This window comes from Rousettus aegyptiacus, unplaced genomic scaffold, assembly GCF_014176215.1.
Source record: "Rousettus aegyptiacus isolate mRouAeg1 unplaced genomic scaffold, mRouAeg1.p scaffold_m13_p_7, whole genome shotgun sequence".
NCBI classification, from domain to species: Eukaryota; Metazoa; Chordata; class Mammalia; order Chiroptera; family Pteropodidae; genus Rousettus; species Rousettus aegyptiacus.
Genome location: NW_023416310.1, coordinates 56453286 through 56476705, shown reverse-complemented (window position 1 = coordinate 56476705; position 23420 = coordinate 56453286). Strand labels below are relative to the sequence as shown.

At 43.3% G+C, this 23420-nt stretch overlaps 1 protein-coding gene across 1 annotated transcript in view; it reads right to left on the bottom strand.

Moving 5' to 3' along the window:
* Positions 1–23420, bottom strand: part of TCF7L1 (transcription factor 7 like 1) — a 145663-nt gene that overhangs the window by 8638 nt on the left and 113605 nt on the right. Inside the window, exon 4 of the mRNA XM_016136956.2 lies at positions 14042–14125. Coding sequence (XP_015992442.2) covers positions 14042–14125 — 84 coding nt within the window. The remainder of the gene's footprint in view (positions 1–14041; positions 14126–23420) is intronic.

Here is a 23420-nt window from a genome sequence, read left to right as displayed (position 1 = left end):
GATACACTGGGGTTTCCTGGAAACAGCTTTGTCTAAAGGGTGATTTTTAGTATTATAAAAGCAAGAGTTACTACTAAAGTGATAGTAAATGATAAAAGAATTACAAAGAATGATTACAATTAAAAAAACACATAAACTCCATGATAAAAAAAAAAAGACTAATAGCAGCAGCATCCTAAAATGTGGTACCTATATACAATGTAAATATTACATTGTATATAGGTACCACCTCTTCAGTAGGTATGTTTCAGTGGTGGAACTATAGGTGATTTTGTTTTGTCTCCATTTCTGTATTTTCCAACTTTAATTACTGTCTCTTAAAATATATACTTATGATGAACACAATTTTTCTAAAAAAGAAATAAAAACTATGTTATAAAGCATTTAGAAAACAATCACAGTAGCCTAAACCAGTCATACTTATCATTTTGGTAAATCTCCATTCACTTAGACGTCTTGTGCATGTTTTTAATTTAATTTAGTTACATAATTTATAACAATTTAAACAAATATGTTTTTCACTTATAATTGACATACAATATTATCTTAGTTTCAGGTGTACAACACAGTGATTAGACATTTATACAACTTCAAAGTAATCACCCCCATAAATCCAGTACCCACCTGACACCATACATAGTTATTACAATACTACTGACTATATTTCCCATTACACTTTACATCCTCATGACTATTTTGTAACCACCAATTTTTACCTCTTAATCTCCTCACCTTCCCTCAATCCAGCAAACATCAAAATGCCCTCTGTGCCTATGAGCTTGTTTCAGTTTTGTTTGTTCATTTATCCTGTTCTCTAGATTCCACATATAAGCAAAATCGTATGACGTTTGTCATTCTTTCTTTGTCTCACTCCACTCAGCAAAATACCCTCTAGGTCCACCCATGTTATTGCAAGATTTCATTCTTTTCTATATACAATGTAAATATTACATTGTATATAGGTACAACTTCTTCATTATTCATCCATTCACTGGTGGACACCCAGGTTGCCACCATGTCTTGGCTGTTGTAAATAATGCTGCAATGAACATATGGATGCACATGTTCCTTTGAAGTAGTGTTTGGGTTTCTTTAGAATTGAGATTACTGGGTCCTTCTTTGTCTTATTTTAGCCTTGGTTTTAAAGTCTATTTTGTCTGGGAAAAGTATTGCTACCCTAGCTTTTTTGTTTGTTTCCAATATGTTTTTTGATATGAAATGAGTCTTTTGTAGACAGCCTATGTAAGGGTTTCGTTTTCATATCCATTCGGCCACGTTGTTTTTTGATTGGAGCACTTAATCTATTTACATTAAAATTAATTGTTGCTAGATACATAATTATTACCATTTTATTATGCATATGTTTTTATTTTTTTCCTTCGTCTTAAAGAAGCCCCTTTAACATTTCTCATAATACTGGTTTGGTGGTGATGAACTCTTTTAGCTTTTTCTTGTCTGGAAGTTCTTTATCTGTCTTTTAACTTTAAGTGATAGCTTTGCTAGGTAGAGTAATCTTGGTCACAGGTCCTTGCTATCACTTTGACTATTTCATGCCAATCCCTTCTGACCTGCAAAGTTTCTGTTGAGAAATTAGCCGACAGTTTTATGGGAGCTCCCTTGTAGGTAACTAACTGCTTTTCTCTTGCTGCTTTAAAAATTCTCTCTTTGTCTTTAACCTTTGCATTTTAATTATGATGTGTCTTGGTGTGGGTCTCTTTGTGTCCATCTTGTTTGGGACTCACCACTTTCTGGGCTTATACATCTATTTCCTTTGCCAGGTTAGGAAAGTTTTTCATCACTATTTCTTCAAATAGGTTTTCAATTCCTTGCTCTCCCTCGTCTTCTGGTATCCCTATGCAAATGTTGGGATGCTTGATGTCCCAGAAGCCCCTTCAACTATTCTCATTTTTTTGGATTCTTTTTTCTTGTTGTTGTTCTGATTGAATGTTTTCTGCTACCTTATCTTCAAAATGCTAATTCGATCCTCTGCTTCATCTAATCTGGTATTGATTCCCTCTAATGTATTCTTTATTTCAGTTATTGTAGTCTTCATTTCTGACTGGCTCTTTTATATATTTTCTATCTCTATTTTTATGTTTTCTATCTCTTTGTTGAAGTTCTCACTGAAATCACTGCACATCTTTATAACCAGTGTTTTGAACTCTATATCTGGTAGAGTGCTTGTCTCCATTTTGTTTAGTTCTTTTTCTGGAACTTTGTTGTATTCTTTCATTTGGGACATGTTTCCTACTCTCCCCATTATGGCTGCCTCTCTGTGTTTGTTTCTATGTAGCAGGTAGAGCTGTTATGTCTCCCAGTCTTAGTAGAGTGGTCTTATGTAGTAGGCGTCCTGTGGGGCCGATGGGAGTTTCCCTGCTCACTTGTGTGGGTTGTGTGTGCCCTCCTGTTGTAGCTGAGTCTTGGTTGATGTTTGCACGTCAATGGAAGGGACTGATTCTCAGTCTGACTGGTTTTGAGGACTGGCCATGACTACAGTGGAGGAGCTGTTGTGCAGGGGCTGACCCTACGGAGCAGGATTGGCTTTAGCTGGGCTCTGGTGTCTGCCCAGTCTGCCCTTTGGGTGTGTCTTTTGTGAAGATGCTTGGGTGGTACTTTGGTGTGGTCTGAAGCTGGCCACCGGGTGTGTTGGTTCTGGGGCCCCTTGGGAGGGGCTCTGTGCTGCTGTGTCCTGGTTGGGGCCACTTGGTATGAGTTACAAAGTGATCAACAGATAGCTGCCACTTGTGCTGGACTTGGAGGTGCCTAGGAGAGGCTAAGTTGTGAACCGAGGCCAGCTGCCACTAGTTCTGGGCTTGAGGCTGCTTAGCAAGAGGTATAGGGTACACGGGAGCCAAATGCTGTGTATCTGGGTTTGCAAACGTTTGAGAGATTTTATGAAAGTCTGTAGCATGTGCCAATTAAGGCCATTTGTATGGAAAAACCAGAAGAAGCAGCTTGGGTGGGTACACTAGTTGGGCGGGACAGGGTCTCAGGGAATCACCACAGTGGGCTAATGGTGTTAGCCATATTAGTGGAGACTCACTTATGGTACCCATTGCGTCTGCCTGCTGGGAGCGGGGAGGACTCAACAAAGGAATGGTGGTTTCTGCGAGTACTTTTGTTTGGAAGATAGTTGCCTCTCCAGCCCTTGCCCTGAAGCCAGACGATTCAGTTGCCCTCCATATGTTCCCAGCACTCTTTGGGCTGCTGCCCCAGCTCTGGAGCTCAGAGCCGATGAGTCTGTCAGTGAGCAAGTCTGTGTGCGGGGTCCTTTAGGAGGAACGCCTGAGATTCCCGCTGCCCTCCGTCTCACTCACTCACTCTTCCTGGCACTGAAACGCTGGGCTGAGGAACCTAATGTGTGGCTGGGATGCTTCACTCCTCAGGGGGGACTTTGGGAGCCGAGATATCCCTCCCATTCTCACTTGCACACGTGAGTTCTGCATCTCTGCCCCTTCTACCAGTCTCGAGGTGGCTTCTTCTCTATGTTCTTAGTTATAGGACTTCTCTTCAGCTAGACTTTAGGTGACTCTCAAGGATGGTTTTTCAGTAGGTTAGTTGTAATTCTGACATGGTTGTGAGAGGAGGCAAGCACAACGGTTAACTTCTCTGCCATTTTGACTGAACTATAGCCATCTTTTTTTAATTAAAAGGTTTTTTCAGCTCTATTGAGGCATAATTGACAAAATTTTAATATATTTAAAGTGTACAATGCGATGATTTGATATATATACATATATCAAAGGTATATGTATATATTCATTTAAAAACACTTAATAGTATTACGAAATCTCAATTGCCTATGTGCTGTTGAGTTTGGCCTCATCAGGAGGTGGTAAACAGCACTGAATAAAAGGCAGAGTCAAGTATAAAGCAGGAAAAAATGAGTCATATTTGAAAGTATCCTTACTTAAATGCTTTGAGTTATTACTGGCTCCCAGTAGGTGGCATCATTGTTCAGAAAATGAACTGGGAGGCAGGTTCACAGAAAGAGGAAGGTAAACTTTTTCCTTAGTCACTCTGGGAAGATGTGGCCTGGGTTGATAGGCGAGAACAGCTCTTTGGGGCTGACTCGGGGAAGACTCTCCTTGGAAGGTACCACCCCAATAGAAATTCCTGCTCTTTTACTCCTTGGCTGTCTTCAGGGGCAATATGTCCACAGAATAATCTCAGGCCCAGGGTAGGAATGCTGGGAACCACCCTACCACTCTCAATGAATAACAACCCCAGTACCAACAGCGTGCACCAGCGAAGGCACGAGTGTTCACTCAGCAAGGCAGTAGAGTCCAGATTTACCAAAGAAGAGCATCTCAGAGCCATCCTAGACCTAAATCTTTCTGTCCAGTTAAGCCCACCCAACTCTTTCTTAGATCAAGTGTTTCTCAGCTACTTCAGTTTGTTTCTAGAGTTCATCCAATCCAAAGTTCTTTAAACTCTGATCCCCAAGGAAGCAATGTATCCTCTCTCTCGCTGTTTAGGACTTGCTTTCAAGCTCCACCACGGACCGAGCAGCTACCTCTCCACGAATTGCCCTCTGCAAGGCCTTGTTGCTCGCCTCCAGCTGCTTCTCTCAGCTACTAGTTTGAGGCCTTCACAAAGCCTCCTTGCTCCTATTGTTCACTTACTATACTATTTTCTTCAGAGAATCAGAGTTCAGAATAAGGGTTTGTAGCTCAGGCGAAGAGAGGGGCCTTCACTTTATGACATCACTCACAAAGCAGCCAACAGACTGCCTAGGAAAAGATACTCAGAGTTTCATTGGATTGCTAACTACTTCTGATTTTATATATTTAAGAAATCTGTTCTATCTGCCTTCAATTGTTTATTTATCGATAAAGGCAACCTTCTTTTTTGGCGATCAGAACTGTTTTCAAGGGACTACGCTTAAACACAAGGCTTGGGGAAAAAAGGAAACTGGAATTGTTCCTAAAACATCAGCCCACTCACAGCATTTTAATAGCCATAGGAAAAGGGTAGGATCTAAAGTTGTCAAGGGCCAGAAGGGAACCTGGTCCCTGCAAGGCTAGGATGTTTGCTGAGAATGCTCAGCTATAAAAGAATGAGCATTTCCAAGGACTTTCAGGCTCCAGCTGCAACTCTGATTCTAACATCTGGAATGGATAATCGGAGAGGCCAGGGGTCTCTAGATTTTTTGATCATGCAACTCAACCAATAAAAAGTGTCAGTTTGCCATGTTCTTTTTGGTCTGTGCTGTTATTAGCAGTATTTTCATTCCAAGGTTTGTTGCAGGAATCTTTCAAAAACTACTTATACATATCCTTTTGGGTTAATTTAGGTAAAACTAAGTAATGTGAAATCCATGTAGCTGGGCACAGGTAAGCTGAACTATGCTGCAGCGCACTGAAAGCCAACAAATAAGTTCAATTCTTATCATTGATCCCCTCCTGGTCCATACAGTAAAAGTTAATTTCTTCGTAATGTTTTTAGATTAACACACATAAGTGACAGTGTCCCCTCCCCATCATACCTTGATAGAACATCTTGTGCCTGCACTCCTTTTTAGATGTGATCAATCAGTTTAACTGCTCAAGCTTCTTGGACAGATAACAACTTTATTTGCATGTATTTCATTCTAGGTCCTAGAAAATTCTTTAAACTTAAATTCCTTAGATGTTTCCTACCTATCCCCAAACACTGGCACATCACTTTAATAATTAAACTATCTAATGAGAACTCATCAAGAATTGGAAGATAGCTATTTTGTTTCCTGAGGTCTTCTCTTTATTTTCCTCATATGCCACAGTTTCTAGACTCCTCATTCTTTTCTGGAAAGCTGTCTCCAAGTTACCCCTCATATCTCTCTGGAAATTAGCAGAATATTCCAGAGGGAGCTAGCTGGTTGGCTGGTGTAGAAAATAAGGTCAAAGGATTTACAAAAACTGAAACAGAGGGGAACAGGAACTTAACTGAAGTTGAAAAAAAAACACACCACCCAAATCTCTCTCTGTACACACACACACACACACACACACACACACACACACACACACACACATCCTCTACACCCTACTTTCAAATGAATACCTCTTTAAAGGCAAAATATAAGCTCTTTAATGATGCTGTCATCCTATTAAGGAAAGGAAATCTGAACACATGTCTCCTATACAGAATTTTCCTCTACTGAGAGAAGTGGAAATCCACACTTTCATTTACTGGGTAAATGTGGAGACTGTCTACACCGCAGGTACCAAAAGCAGACGTAGTAAGAACCTGGGTCTCGGATAACATGGCTGAACTGCTTAAGTACCGGGCCCCACGGAATATACATATTTGCGTATTTAAAAGTTGCTAAGAGAGTAGATCTTAAGAGTTTCATTACTATAAAAAAAATTCTGTACCTATGTGACAAGAAAAAAATTCTGAGACATCGTAAGTTAAATTACACAGGCCCGAGGATGGAAGGAAGAGACAGAAAAAGTTAATCATCAGTTAACAACTGCAGGCCAAAACCAACAAAGACTGTACACATTTCTGAATGTATGCTAAAACTTTGAATTAACTTCCAGGTGGCTATTTCACGATTATCTGGAGAGATTAGCCAAGTAGCTAGCTGACCACCGAGCCTCTGCTTTTGCTTACACATGGACTTTCTGGGCTTTTGCCAACAACCAATCCAAAGGAGCAAACACTTCCTGCTTATGGATTATGTACCTATCCCAGAATCAGCCCTGCTTCACCTTCTCTCACCTCTTTTATCTACAGCAGGTGTAAATTCTTTGAAAACAACTCTCATCCCCAAACTTAATATATAAAAGAGCCCTGTCAACCCCAGGATGGTGGACCGGTTTGTCTTCTCCATCTAGTTCTGCTGCTGAGGGATTGGACTGCATACCCCAGGACCTGGTCCTTTTCTGGCTAGCATGTGGCTCCATAAACCCTTGCTTTCAGAAAAGCTTTAGGCTGTGAAAGTTTTTGTTTAACATCTGTATGTATAGTGACAGACGTTAACCAGACTTACTGTGATCATTTTGCAGCATACACAAATATTGAACCCTTACATTGTACACCTGAAGCTAATAACGTTGTATGTCAATTATACCTCAATACAATTTTTTTAAAATAGAAAAAAAAATACAGATAATAATAAGAACAGTATTTATGTTGTACCTACTATGTGTAAGGCAATGTTTTAGATTATGTGAATACACAAGAGAAACTTGTCTGTTTAGATAAAAATACCTGTCCTCATGGTACTTACATTCTAATCAGAGAGACAGACAATAAACAAAATAAATAAATATTAAATAGTGATAAATGCTAAGGAGAAAAACTACGTCAGGTAAGAAATGAAGGAGGAGTGGGTTATAAATCTCACAGGTTGACCAGGGAAGGCTTCAAGGAGAAATGACTTTTGAATAAATGCCTGAAGGAAGTGGGGAGCTCAATGTGTAGCTATGTGGGGGAAGAGCATTTTGGCAGAAGGAACACAGGTGCAGTGGTTTGGAGGTGGACAGTATGCTTGGCACATTCGAGGAACCACAAGGAGGCCAGTGACTGAGAAAGAGAGAAGAAAATGAGTATTTGTATTAACAAATACTTTCTGAGCTCCTAAGATGTGATGAGTGGTGTGCTAGAGGCCATGAAAGATGCAAAGATAAATCAAGAGTCTCTTCATTAGGGCAATAGTAGAGAAAAATTGCCCAGGGGATTGGAGCATGTGCCAGGTTCCTCTTTTGAGCAGCGGTATATTTCTGAGGACTTTGTAAACTGGATTGGGCAGAAAATTCTTGGGATAAATCTTTCCTGATGAAAGCTCTCCCTTTTCCACTGTTTGCTGGCATTAAAGATGGCAGAAGAAAACCCTGAGGTTAGCGTTATTTTTGTTCTTTTGGCACTGGCCTTTCTTTTTTGCCCCTATGACACTTGTAGGAAAAAATTTTAAACTCTTGCAGTTCAAATAGTTGAACTGAGCCCATCACACCTACGATGTGTCTAGGTGAATGTCAATTTTCATTTACTTTGTAGAATTCTGGTGAGCTCTGTAAATTCAAGTTTCTGTTCTTAAAGCCAAGTTTAACTGTCATCTCTTATTGCCTTCTTTCATTTTCACCTGTTTTAGTCTCTTCGGGAATACTATTTGTAGAGTGGTGACTTGCCGCCATGTCCATTCGGGTCTATGCTAAGATTAATGAGCTGGGAGATATGAGTAAGAAGTCCCTAAAACTAAACCTCAATAGCAGAAACTAACCAAAGGAATGATGGAGGCAGATAACCAACAATGTCTTGCAAAACTAGTAGGTGAAAGTTTGATGAGAAAGAGGACATTAACATATCTTCGAAGCCTCTCCCTACAAAGCGCTTATTAATTACAAAGGGTAAAAAATAACTTCACAGTGGAGAAACATGGCAGACACCACCTGAACCAAATGATCAAAGCTAACATCACCAACGCTAGAACAAACAAACACCACAGGCCCGCCTTCCCGATGCGATGAAAAGAGTAGGACACACAACCTCGGTGCAGCGGTGTTCTGGCCAAACACACACGGCCTGAATCTAACCACGAGGAAACATCAGATAAACCCAAACTGAGGGACATTCTACAAAATAAGTGGTCTGTACTTCTCAAAAAATGTCAAGGTCATAAAAGACAAAGGCAAGGGAAACTCTGCTAGACTAAAGGAAGCTAAAGAGACACGGCAACTAAATGCAATGTGTGATCTCGGACTGAACTCTGGACCAGGGAAAAACACATGGCTCTGATGATCAGCTAATGGGACATTTACCGAAATTAGAATATATATTGTGAGTTAGATAATAATATGAAATGTTAATTTCTTGATTTTGATAACTGTACTGTGGTCACTGTAAGATAATGTCTTTCTTTTTAGGAAATGTATCTGAAGTATTTAGGGGTAAAGTGGCACAGTGTCTCCAACTTACTCTCAAATTGTTTTAAAGAAAACTCTGTGTGTGTGTGTGTGTGTGACAAAGGGAGAGAGAGAGAGTGCGCACAGAGAGAAAGAGAGAACAAAGTATGGGGCAAAATTTCTGAATCTGGATGAAATGCACATGGGAGCTCCTTGTATTAATCTTGTAATTTCCTGGAGGTTGAAAATGCTATCTAAATTAAAGTCAATACTGTATAAGAACTGAAATCATTATCGGAGGTAGAACAGAACAGTAACAGTTATGTGATGTGTTTTGGAAGTTTTTGGGTCTATACAGGTATACTGATGAGAAGATGATGACTATAATTTTAAAAGGGAAATATCAATCAGTGTTTTTCCTTGAGAAGTGGCATGCTAAGCAGTCAGGCTTCTCAGCTCAAAGGTGGAGTAGCAAGACAACCTTCCTCGAGAAAGAAAATTTCAAGGCAATTGCTCATTGGGCACGAAGTTCTGCAACTTGCTTCTGAGAGTGAAGCTTAAAGCTTAAAGTTGAAACAGGGTGCTTACTGTTATCAAAAGGATGGATTCGGTCATTGTCTAGAAAACAAGTTACAGGCGCAAGCACACATGCACACACAGAAACAAGATGGAAATGCTATATAACAAAATGTTTGTGTGTCGTGGGGTTATAGGTCTTCTTCTGTGCACTTTGGCATTTTCTTGTGTTCTACATGCACATGTATTACTCTCATGATTTAAAAAAGATTTAATTAAAAAAAATCCCGAATGATAAGAGGGATTGGATCCAGGGGTAGAGAGTGGGTTTAGAAGTGGTATATCAACCTTTCCCAAGACCACTTTTTCTTCCATTTATTCAACAAATGCTCCTTGCATATCTACTCTGAGCCAGACATTATGACAGGTGCTGGGTAAAACAAATGTGAATAAAACAGATGTAAGTCCTATCTTTGAGTTGGTTATATTCTGGAGGTGTGTATATTTGTTTTGCATGACTGGGCACAGTGCTCCAGGGAGAGAGTGGAGAGACAGACAGGTGCTGGGCACATGGGGCCATGGTGAGGGGTTATATATAAAATATAAAATGTCTTTGTTGTTCAGCTTTTACAGTTTATTTTGAAGGCGTAAAATCCAAGTAGTAACGACACTTAACTCCATCCCCACCCTGGCCCCGATTACGACTTGTTTACACACATCTCCTTAAGAGGCAGCTTGGGCCTGACTCACTAAATCTCTGCAAGTATGCGGGCTGTTTCCTTCATCTGCCTTTCTCCCAGGGCAAACTTTCTCTTTGAATATTTTGCTCATGATTCTAAAAGAAATTTCATAATCAAGTATTTCCATTTTTCTAATAACAAAGCCAGTGTCCAAACCTCTGTGACTACTTCAGTAACCTTCAGGTCCTGCTTCTACCTGCAGCCCAGAGAAATCAGTGCCTAGCACACTGGGCTCATCTCTAGAACTCCTTCCTCTTTTGCCTCTGGTTTACAATTAGGGTGATGATTCTCAACTCTGGCTATCCCTTAGAATCTCCTGGGGAGCTTCAAACACTAAGATTCCAGCCCCGCCCTAGACCAATTAAATCGTATCCTTGGGAGTTAGATGTTAAATTTACAGGCTCTTTATCTCTGTTACCTTTGCAATCTGTCCATTTAATCTGGCACCTAATTCAGGACCTCATCATCTCTTAGTCTGATAATGGTATTTTAGGTGGTAGTGGTGATAGTAGTAAGGGAATAGTTACTGAGGGCTTACCTTCCTCTAGGCATAATTCTAAACTCATTGCAATTCACTGGCTCATTTTCACACAACTCTATGAGGTCAAGTCCTCTTCAATTTCCCATTTTATAGATGAGGAAACCGAGGCAAAGAGAGATGAAGTAATTTGCCTGAAGCTGCACAAACAGAAAGAGGTGGGGCTGGGATTCAAATCCACATCCTTCAACACACACGCCACCCCTCCCCTGGGTGTCTCAGGTTTTGCTCCTATACATACATGTATCTCAGAAGTTGGAATGAGATGCTCAGACTTGAACACTGAAAATGGTGTTCTTTTCCCAACCTATAGAATTTCAAGTTAATGGTAAGGCTTTCTCCCATAAATGTTCCTTAAGCTTTTTAGGACTGATTCTGCTTTTCCATATTAGAATACAGAATATCATAATATTCTATAAATTGCAATTTACTAGAAAATTATCCATTTTGTTATCTACAATGGAACTTATCAACTGTTCAGGCTTCTCCACTCAGACAAAACAAGGAGGCCCTGCTCCACCACAGTGCTGAATCACAGGATCTGTATAGCACACATCTGCAATGGTTGGAAGTTTGTTTGGCAGGTATATCTATGGGTACAGAACCTCATTGAGAGTTTAGGCATTTCATATTTTTTTGTGTCACTCTCAGATAATAAGTGAAGATGAGTAGCTGGCTTATCGAGGAAAAGAGTAGAAAGAAAATGAAGCCGGACACAGGCTTTTCATTTTACTTTTGAGAGATGGGTTTCTCTGTGCAACAGGAAGGATGGGAAACTCAGAGTATATGTGCTAATTTTTTAAAAATACCTTTTTAATTTTTCGATTATAGTTGACATACAATATTATATTAGTTTCAGGTATAAAACATAGTGATTAGATGTTTATATTTATGGAGTGATCACTCCAACAAGTCTAGTACCCATCTGACACCATACATAGTTTTTACAATACTACTGACTATATTCCCTACGCTGTACTTTACACCCCATGACTGTTTCTATAATTAGTAATTTGCACATCTCAATCCCTTCCCCCTTTTCACCCACTCCCCAAATCCCCTCCCCTCCCCTCATCTATATCTGAGTTTGTTTCCGTTCCGTTTGTTCATTTATTTCGTTTTGTGTTTGTTTTTAGATTCCACATATAAGTGAAATCATATGGTATTTGTCTTTCTCTAGCTGACTTATTTCACTAAGCATAATGCCATCTAGGTCTATCTATGTTGTCGAAGATGGTGAGACTTCATTCTTTATTATGGCCAAGTAATATTCCATTGCATATATGTGCCACTTCTTTATCCATTTGTCTATTGATGGGCACTTAGGTTGCTTCTGTATCTAGCCTATTGTAAGCAATGCTTCAATGAACATAGGGATGTCTATGTCTTTTCGAATTAGTGCTTTTAGTTTCTTCAGATAAATACACTGAAATAGAATTGCTGAGTCCTACTTTGTCTTGTCATAGCCTTTGTTTTAAAATCTATATTGTCTGATATAAGTATTACTACTCCAGCTTTTTTTCGTTTCCATTTTCATAAAATATCTTTTCCATCCCTTTACTTCCAGTCTGTGTCTTTCCATTTGAAATGGGTCTCCTGTAGGCAGCGTATGTAAGGGTTTTGTTTTCTTATCTATTCTGCCACCATATATATTTGGATTGGAGCATTTAAACCATTTACATTTAAGATAATTATTGATAGGAACGTAGTCATTGGCATTTTATTATTCGTATTTTTGATCTCTTCTTCAAAAAGTCCCTTTAACATTTCTTGTAATACATGTGCTAGTTTTGAAGGGGCCTCACTTCCTCTAAAAGTAGATAGAGAAATTAGACCATATGCACAGAGATGGTATGTGGAGGGAAGAGAGGAGAGAGGGCCCTGCCATGTCAGGGTCTGCTGGAGTGGGCTGGGGGATGCCACAGGATGCCACGGGATGGGTGGGAGCCAGCAAAAATTTTAAACAGTTAAAAGACAGCTATGCTGGGAGGAGATGAGCCAGGTTTGTGGTAGGTAGATGTAGGATGCCATGTTCTCCACCATGAGAGACTCATGCCACTAGAGGGCATTTGTACCTCGTGTCTGGCCACTGGAAATGAGAATCTGGAGGGACAGTCACCACCCGGGTCTATTCCTGGGGTGCTTGTTCAATGGAGTGCTCACGTATTAGTGACCAGCCACAGAACCTCTCAGGGGCAGCCTGCACTGGACGGCCGGTCCTGCCACTCGCAGTCACTGGTCTCTCCCACAGATTGTGTCAAATAGCAGTCCCCTCCTGTCTCCCCAACAGGTGGCTGTGACAGTCATCTGATAACTACACATGACATTGCTTTGTAAACTGCCCAGGGCTCTGCTCCTATAAGTGGTCTCATGATCACTGAAAATCAAAAGGGGTCACCACACCATTATTTATCTTTCTACGTCTGTTTTCTCTTCAACTAGACTCTAAGCTTATAACGAAGAGTACTATCAAGATATCTTAAAATGTCCTGAATGCGATGAAATAATGCATCTGGGATCTGCTTTAAAAACAGGTGGGAGGGGGAGTATGGGTGGAGGGAAGAGGTAAAATTTTCCACAATAAAGTTTTTAAAACACGCATTCACAGGTCTCCTTGTCTGTAAATGGATAGGTTGTGCCAGCTGGGCTCTTCCTAGCTGCACCTCCTATGATTCTGAGACTCACTGTACATGGAGTAGCACCAGTTAGCTTGTGGGGTGGGTGTATAGTCCTAAGGCAAGGGCTGCCCCAAGCTCTTAAGAAAAGTCTAGGAAAGGGAAATGCAAGGTTTCAGGATCATCTCTTATTTACTCTCAGTTTCAGTCCGTTGCAAGTCCTGAGGTGGTGTGAAGACCTGCTTGGGCCCCATTGCCCCTGCCCGCCAGGACCATGTGGACTCCCCGTTATTAGGCAGCCCGTGGTGCTGCAGTGCTTGGCAGAAGAGCCTCGGCTGCCCTGCGAGGTTTTTGTCTGCACATGTTCCAATTCATTCTTTGCTAGAACATCCTGTACAGAAGAGCCTCTCTAACAGTTGCCTTGCAGCTCCAAGGAAGAAGCGGAGGCCGAACGAGCTCTGACAGAGAGAGAGAGAGAGAGGCAACACCGCTGCCTGCAGATGGGCTCCAGCAGCGCAGGAAGACCCAGGGTTACCAGCCGGGGTCCCACAGTACTTTCGACCACACAACATCCCAGGAGGTACGTGTGTGTGTGTGTGTTGAGGTGGAAGGCGTGTGAGTGTGTGTGTGTGTGTGGGGGTGCACAATCTAATTGCTCCACCCCTGCCCACTCGGCATCCTCATACACGTGGAAGCAATGCCACTAGGCCCTAGCAGCCTCGGGAGGGCGGAGCACAGACGGTGACATGGACAAGGTGAGCAACAGTGTCCCTTCAGCACTTTAAGGAGAAACAGACTTACCAAGTGTGCTGGGGACGGTGACCGGGTGTCCTTGACTGTGGCGCTGGAGGGGACATCGAGGAGGGGCCATTTCATCTGCAGGTACTGTACAGGGGACAGAAAACACAAAGCAGCTGGTGAGATGAGGCCTCGTGCGTCCGAGAGAACAGAGGGGGAGCCCTGCAGCTGGGCTACGGGAGAGTTAGGGACGTGGTTCCCTTTGACGGCACACGCGCCTCATTGCGCCACGCCCAGATAGTCGTCTGGCGTAGAGCATACGTGTATCATCACCACTACCACCACCAGCCCCCTCCGTCATTTTGGAGCAACACACACAACCCAATAAGCGACCAAAGTATTTAGAGAACCTATTGGTGAGGGTTAAGTCCGCTCTAGTAACAGGACAAGCAGGAGTCATCAAGGGAGCAAAGGCTCCCAGATGGCGATCCCGCTCCATTCATTTGCATCTCTCACCACATCACACATGATGCTCCCTAAGAAACAGCCTTTTCAGAAGTACCTGGTGAATGAATGAATAAAAACCACCTGCCTGACACTCGCAGGGTCACGGGTAATATCTGTTTATACTCAGGAGCGCTGAACTTTTACTTCATTAGTGTTTCTCAACCTTGAAAAGATAATCCAACACACCCTGCCTTTCCCCATGTATTACTATAGAAAACCCAAACCAAACAGTAAGTGTCTCACACACACACACACACACACACACACACACACACACACACCTTTCTTTAAATGAAAAGCTCCTTCTTAATTTCAGCAGGGCAGTCTTTGGCAAGAGCCTGGACGGCAGTGAGGGTGCTGGGAGGGTCCGCCTGGGCTCTGGACCTAAGCCCTTATGGGTTCGGGTTCTCATTCTGCCGGGGTAGGCTTGTGACCCCAGACAAGCATCTTAACTCTGAGTCTCAGTTTCTTCATCTGTAAGGCAAGGCTATTATCATTAACTTTACATGTTGTTAGAAGGATTAGGGACAATGTCAAGTACTGAACACGGTGCTTTGCATGTGAGAGACGTTTGATAAACGACAGCTATAATTTTCATAAGCAAGCCATTAGTTTCGGCCAGGAACAAAAGCACACATGTTGTCTTAGTGTCAACACTGATATGGTGCTTCTGGGCAGCAGACCAGCTATGCAGACTCTGCAGAATCCTTGAGGCTATTTTGAAAAAATTAAATCTAATACAAAGAGTTTCATATAGAGAGACAGAAAGAAGTCTTTGAGTCATTCCTTGTTCTGGTCATATAATTTCAGGGGAAAAAGTCATGATTTGGCCTTGAGCTACGTGCACAGGATCAGGAAAGTAGGAGGGATTCTGTGCCAGAAAGTCCCTTTCCTTTTCATCAACTATAAAAATTGACTGAGAGGGCGGGGGCTGGGCTTTCAGACAGGCATCCGCGAGCAAGAAGAGCAACCCAAGGACACATCTACCAAGGAAGGGCCAGCAAGAGGCACAGACAGGAGGTGGGATGGGCTGAGCAGGCCTGGCTGCGGGAGACCTGGGAGGTGGGAATGAAAGGGTATCAGGGGCCCCATGAATATGGACAGTCTTTCCACTTGGGGTCCTCTGGTATCCTGCACCCCCTTATATGGAGTCTCAACTCTGTGCCTGTCCTCTGATGATCCTATTTTCTTCTTCCCTTCCCACCTCCACCTATCTCTTTTTCTACTCAGAGCCTAAATGCGATTTAAAAGCTTTTGGCAAATTAAAAAAGTACTTGACAAATATTGGTATCATTAGTTAAAACTAATTCCCTCAGTGAATAACAACATTTGTGCTACACTGGCAGTTTTCAAAGCATCTTCACACACAAAACTCAGGTTAATGTTCATGGTTACCCTGCTATGATAAGTAGGGAAGACGGTCTCAAATTTTCAGATGAACTAATGGAGGTAAATACAGGGTAAATGACTTGCCTAACTTTATGAGAGCTGGAGCCAAAGCCGAGGTCTCTCAACTTCAAATCCCACACTTTTCACTACAACACGAGTCATAAAACTTTTCATAACACCATCTTCTTAAACACACCACCCCCACTCCTGGCCTTTTCTTTGCTTTGATGGGCTTTATTCTCTCCTTTTCTGCCTCGAACAGAGCTGGCCACTCAGCAGCTGAATAAAGACGTATACATCAATGTTCTCCTGTAGGGATATGAGGTGGCCAGAGCTTACGCTTGAGTGCTAAAGATCACACTCGTTTCTCTAGAAGCAACAACCCAAACGCTTCTGTTTGTTTTTTAAGGTTGAACTACAATCACAAAATCAGGTGCTAAAGAAAAATGTCACCAATCCACTCCCCTTGAAACACAATAGAGGGCTCTAAAATCCATCGGCTTTACCAGCATCTGATTCCCTATTTAGAGTCATAAAAATAAACACTGATCACTCTTCATTCTTGTTGGCTTGCCAAAGATGTTCTTACATCATATGGGGGTGGCCCGAAAGAATCTATTTGAATCCTGGTTTGGAACATGTTAGAGTTCTGGGTCTTATCAGCTGACCTTATGTGTTGTCAGGCATAGAGGCTTGTAGAATTCTAGTGCAGGGTTTCTAAATCTCAGCACTATTGACATTTTGGGCTGGACAATTCTTTGTTGTGGGAGCTGTTTTGTGCACATTGTAGGAGGTTTAGCAGCATCCCTGGCTTTTACCTTCTAAATGCTAGTAGCCTCCACTCTCCTATCTATTTGTGATAACCAAAAATGTCTCCAGACTTTGCCAAATGTCTCCTAGAGGAGCAAAATTCTTCCCTGATGAGAACCACTGCTCTCATGGCTGAGGAGCTGGTACCTAATATGTTATGAGTTGCATGATTGTCTGTCCGCCTTGGTACTGGGGCTTTTGAGGTAAAAACATACAATAATACACACACACACACACACACACACACACACACACACACACACAGAATAAAGGCTTTCAGTAGGAGCTATCGTTTTGGTTATCATGTGTTTGGCACTTTGCCTGCCTTCCAAGATGTCTGGACTTCTGGTGGGAGGAGACGACCACATTGGCTTCTCCTTTTACAGTTCACTCTCACTCACTGATTCAACAGAGACCTGGAAGCTTGGAAGACGAGTGGAAATCTTTAGCTGTTTTAGCCTTGTCCACCACTGCAGTCTGGTCCCTTATAGATCTGTCAGAGGTGGGCAGATGTACACTGTTCCCAGATCCATCCTATCCTGGGTGTGTCTGTGTGAGGATGTGTGTGTGGGGTGCATGTGTACAGAGAGAAATGCATTCTGGGAGGTAGGGTAATGAAAGACTGTCACATCTACTTTTTTACTTTTCTGTATTTTTAAGATTTTAAAACAAGTGATGAAGTTCAGGGTGCGGGAGACCGACAAAAATGTTGGAGCCCCCCTGCAGTTTAGCCACAGAAAGCCTCTGGATTGCAGTTCTGAGAGAAAGGGGAATTCTAAAGGGACAGCTGAGCTTCCCAGAACCATGAACTGGGGCAGAGGAGCCAGCAACACCCCTTTTTCCCCTCCCACATCTCAGCACCAGAAACTTCGAGATGGTTGGGAAGTTCTGAATCCCTAGGGCAGGCCCCGCACAATGTTCCATGGAAATAAAGATCTTCTTGGTTGTAATTCTCATGTGAATCAGCCCCACAATCACCCCCAGGGAATCGCTCATTGGTGGGTGCACATCCTTGGGGATTAAGAGACGGGAGGCTGAGTCTAGATTCTTCATGTAGTAATGGCACGTGGGCAAATTACAACTACTGGTTTCTCCAAGACCAGTCTAGGCTCCATCCAAGCAAGTGGCCACGACTGGCTCTGACCAGTGTATCATGGCCAGACTGCAGCACAAGGTAAAAGTGGTCCAGCTACACCTCCCACCTGGGGGATGTTCTTTGGAGTGTAAAACATGGGACCTGTGTGGTGTCAATGCAACTGATGACCAAGCAGTAGCAATGGCCATCACTTACGGGATGCCGCCAGCGGGATAAGTACTCTCTCTGATACTCAAAAACAAAAACACCAGACCTACCTAAATGGTGAGTAATAGCATCCTTGATTTATACATGCTGTTTAATATGCTACTGTGTGTTGTGACTCTCTCTGACAGAACAGATACAGGGTTTCCCAATCTCACTGAACCTGGGAAACTCTTTTGGGGAACGGGTTCCATGGAACACGCTTGAGGAAATTGCGCTATTGTAGTTCCCAGTTAAGCAGAGTGAGGCTGTGGTTTAGACCTTGCTAAGGAAGGATGATTCCGTTCTTATTTTTAAATTGTTTTCACTGGAAGAGTGTAGAATTCTCTCAGTATCAACTAAAACAGTCATATTACTTATTTGATGCAGTCATGAGACGTAGACATAGTGATGGCTTTTCTTACACTAAAGTATCCTTGCGTTTCCTAGGTAAACCCTATTTGGTCACGGTGGCTTATTTGTTTATGTACTAGACTATGGAATGCTAACCATGAGTATTTTGAGATTTTTACTTCTACATTCCTAAGATTGAACAAAGGTTTTCTTTTCTTTGTGACGTCTTTATCAACTGTTGCTACTGATGTTATTTTGGCTTTATTATTTATAAGGGGTACTCATCTTCTTTTACTTAATGTTCTGGGTCCATTTCTGGGGGGCCCCAGTGCCCTCTTTGGAGTGATCGCTTGTCCAGGTGGGTTGCTTCTGCTGGACTCAGGCTGAGGGAAGGGCCCCTCTGAAGGGTGCTTCCACAGGAGCCAGAGCCCCTTTTCCTGCAGGGAGGCGGAGATTCGGTCCTACAGAATCCCGGCTGAGCTTGAAGACTGTGCAGCAGATTAATTGCAGCTGTGCCCTGGAATTTCCCCAACATACAAATCTTCATGATGTAAAACAGCTGGGAGGAAATCCCGGCATGCCCTGTACAGAGGCAGAACTGCCAATGAGCTATGGAGATTAGCCCCCCGCCCCCCAGAAGGTAAGGCCAGCCCCTCCCCAGCCATGCCTCCCGTCCCAAGCTTGCTTTGGTGTGGACAGGACTTGCGATGCCCACATTCTCCCCAGTCACACGTTCTCACAGAAAACCCTTTACGCAGGGCCCAGGCTGGAGAGGAAGCAAAGCTTCATGTTACAGAATCAACAGCAATGCTCCCAGGAGGGGCACACAACAGTTGGAAGCAAGGCAACAAGTCATCCCCAAAAACTCCCCAGGTGAGAACATCCCACCCCACAGAATCCCTGCTGCTTCTCCTTGGTGGGAGGGACAGGCCTGGTGCAGAAAGGGTGGGCCCTTTTTTCTAGCTCTCAAGTTGTGCTTGCCTCTCTGGTCCCCAAGAGTAAACAGATTTTGGGACCCCAGAGCCAGGACCCCTTTAATAGAGAAGAGAGGCTTTCCCAGACCTCTTTCTCAGGAAATTGTATGATACACCAGCCACTCAGGAAAACAGGCTAGAAACCCAACCTCGCAGCCAGATGGCTGTCCACCCCACAGCCATGAGGACTATGTACCCACCTCCTTTTAAAGGCAATTTTAACACCAAGAATTGTATTATAAGTGGAAAATGTGAACAAAGTATCAGTTTCTCCTAATTCTCCATTGTGCCACAACTGCAGATGAAATCATTTCTCACCAAGACTACTATAATGCTTTCTCAAACTCTGTAAAAGAGTTTAGGCTTCTAAAAACCAATCTATCAGATCTCTTCTCTGCTTAAAATGCTTGCCTGGCTGGCTGCTGGGTCAAGGGGTTCACCAGCCACCGGGCTAGCCTATCCCTCCACTTCAACACTTGCGGCTCCCCGCTCCCAGCCCTGGCTGCCCTACAGTTTTTGCGGCACTCTGAACAGGCCATATTACTTGGCCGGTCCCTGGCCTGGTGCATCCTTCACTCGTGGGAAACTTTAACAACTTTTTCAAAACCCAGCGCCAAGGTCACCTTCCTGGCTGGACAAGCCTTCCCCAGCTCCTCCAAGGAGTCAGTCACTCTCCCCTCTGTGCCCCAGCTCTGTTGGGTGTTCCCACGGCACTCAGCATGCGGTGTTGTTATCCATTTGCAAATTCTGTTCTTTGGACTGTGAGCTCCTCAAGGAATTGCATCCAATTCCTCACCCAGAAGCCAGCAATCATGTGTCCAGACCCTGTCCTACCTTGAGCTTCAACATATTATTGCCATGAGCCCCAGTTTCCACATCTGTGACATTGGTTTGTCTAGTCTCTTCTCGAATTCTTTAGAAATGTGCAATACACACAGTGGAACCCCGTTCACTCTCGTTCACTCTCAAGTGATTGGTTCTAACATTAATTGGCTTAGTGTTGCCAAGAATTTGTAAATGCAGCTTGGAGGCTGTGAACCCTTACTCTGCCAGTTCCTGGAGGCCTGTTTAAGATCCTCTATCTTCTGTCAAAATGGGCAAAAGTTGATCTAAATTTGAAAATATACCAACATTGAGCAATGAACTCATTAGCGAGGAGAGAGAAAAGTTTTCCCAAGTGGGAACAAGTATTTCGTTTTCAGGAGTCACTGGAGAAGATAAAGTGAAAGTATTAGGAGAACTGGTTCCCAAACATAATGAATTAGACAAGTTCCAGGAGCAAAAGTATAAAAAGAAAGCTTTACATGCCTATCACTTATTCTAAAGCTGAGTACTTTCTGCATTTGCTTAGTTTTGTTTTACACAAGTATAGAAGGTTGGGCTCCTTCTTGAGGTTTTGTTGATCAGGGTGTTGTTACAAATCAATCCAACGAAGAAGGCCACAATGACCTAAAATAAGCTACTTTTAAATTTAATACAACAAATAATTTTCCTTGGAAAAGTTAGTTAGAACCACATTTTTGTAGTATTTTAAACCAATGAAGCGACTTTTTTCTCTCTAGCATCCATCACAGTATTTAGTCAACAAATATTTTTGGAGGCCCTCTGTGCATTGGCAGCACAGGGACTATAAAAATATTTCGTGACTGAATAGTAAACTCAAAAATAAGAGTGGGTGAGATGGGTTTCAGTTTCCCGATAAACACCTATTTGCTTCCCTTTACCCCAGTAATTCCTTTTCTTTCCTGGATGGCCTCGAAGTATTCTCTTCCCCTCCTATTTCAGAGAATCTGGCAAGTTTGCCTACCAGACTTGATCAAGGGTTTGTTTTTAAAAATTGGCTACCCCCAGAGGCCAATTTCTAGTGGGAGAACGACAAAGCGCAGGAGGCAAGAGACCAGGGTTACAGGCTCTGGACTCGATCATCGCACCTTTAAGATGGGGCTAATTTTACTCACTGGCCTGGAGGAAGGGACCTGGACCATATGGTTTCCCATGGGGGGAAAAAATCAAATGCAGCTGGTTTGTTTAAACCATGGCAGGTTCCTGGGAGTGGAGGTCGTGTTGAGGTGCTCAATAAATACAGAATCAGGAGCCCTAGCTAATCCCTTCATAAAACTGTATACCTGAGGAAGTCACCTCACCTTACAGAGCTTCTGGTGTCTCACCTGTAACATGGGACTAACAGCACCTACCACCTGGCAGGATAATTATCTCAAGTACATCAGCCACTCGGGAGAGGACTAAGCAGAGTGCTGTGCGTGTGGTGAGCTCTTATTTGGTCTCTAAAATTTAGTTATTTTTTTATTCAAGAAGCCTATGGCCTGCACTTTACCCAGGATAGGGAAGAGCTGATTAACATATGGTTGGCCACTTACTCATCTCTGGATGCTTTGTGATGAGCAGTCCTGTGCAGTGGTGTCGTTAAGTGTTTAACAACTGGCTCTCTAAGCAAAGACACAAACACAAACCGTTTTGCTGCAAGTGCTGGTATCCACGGGGTAACTATTCCCATCATGGCTGCTTTCAAGCGACCACGGGGAGCAGCTGATGGCAGTGCTGGGAAGAGATGCTAATGGTTGGCTGGGTAGCAGCAGCTGGCTCTGGCACAGCTCTGCCTGTGGACAGGAGCTGAGGTGGGTCTTGGATCTCGCTGCTGGGACTGTTGGCTCTGTCAGGTGGCTTTGGAATACTGACTCACATGGCCCTTGGCTGAAGTGAGCCCAATACCTTGATGCAGAGGTGGACACTTAGCCAGGCATGTCTTCCTGGCATTTTCTGTGTGCACTGATCTACAATGGACACACCATAGAGAAGCTTCTTCATAGAAACTGGCCATCACTGCCTAGTCCCTTCCCTGAACTGAACCCTGCCTGATACTTCCTCCTCTCCCTTTAGCTTGGGCCTTGTCATCGCCATGTCTTGTGTATACTGACAGCACGCCTCCCATCAGGTGAGACCATCTGCCTTGGTTCCACAGTGTGACTTCTGCCCTGTTCTCTGGTCTGCACAAATACCTCCCCCCGCCCCATCTTGTTCACCTAGCAACACATTAGAGCTGATTCCACATCAGTGTACAGAGTTGCCTTTTCTATGGAACGGCTGGCTCCACAGTACCCACTGCATGCAGGTGCCATAGCTACTAAACAGTCCTATACATCCACGGACATGCAGATGCTTCCCAGTCTTTGGCTGCAGCAAATACCCTTAAATGCTCATCATTTTATTCATTTATGAATGTAGTTATAGGATACATTTCCAGCTGTGAGGGGAATCACTAGGTCAAAGTACATTTAGGTTTTGAGAATATTACCAAATATCTCAGTCTACACTGCTACCAGCAACATGAAGAAGCTATTCCCCATACCTGTGTCTGTACAGTGTTATTAAACTCATTGATCTTTGCCAAATTGACAGGTGATAAACAGTAATTTATTGTAGTTTCAGTTCCCCTTTCTCTTTTTGCAAGTGACTGGAAATTGTCACACATACAGGTTCTGATTTGAAAGCTAGAAGAAAGACGTGTGTGGCAAAGAAGTGGGCTTTCAACCTACTGGGGGCGGGGACAGGGTGAGAACGAGCATGACATCTGCAGGTGTAGGGCAGGCTTGGGTGAGACACACAGGGGAGGGATCTCTGAGGCGCCTCACAACTGACGAAGGCCTGTGTAACCTCTATGGCATTTGACCTCCACTAAGATGGAAGAGCAGATCTGAGGGGCGTGGAGGGCGTAGTCTGGCACGTATGAGCGAGCGAGGAGCCCAGGCAGCGCTGCATGTGGCTGGGTGGACAGGGCAGCAGGCGCACAGCCACACTTTTTGGCTCTGCATCCTTCCCGTCCCCATCCTTTACATGGGCTGCTTCCGCTTCCTCACTACCTTCCCATCCATTCCTCAGCCCTCACAATCCGGTTTTTATTCCAGTCACTCTCCTGTCTCTATTGCTCCATTACTGATGACTTGAGAAAGAAAATAAAAGCACTCGACTTCTTATTGACACCAAATCCTGCGGGCATCTCTCAGGCTTCTCCTTATTCGGCAGGTCTGGGGAAACACGTTTCCAGCCCAGAAGCCCTCTCCAACTCGTCGCCTGTGGTTTCAGGTTCCGGTCTGCCCTCTGGTTGATCTAC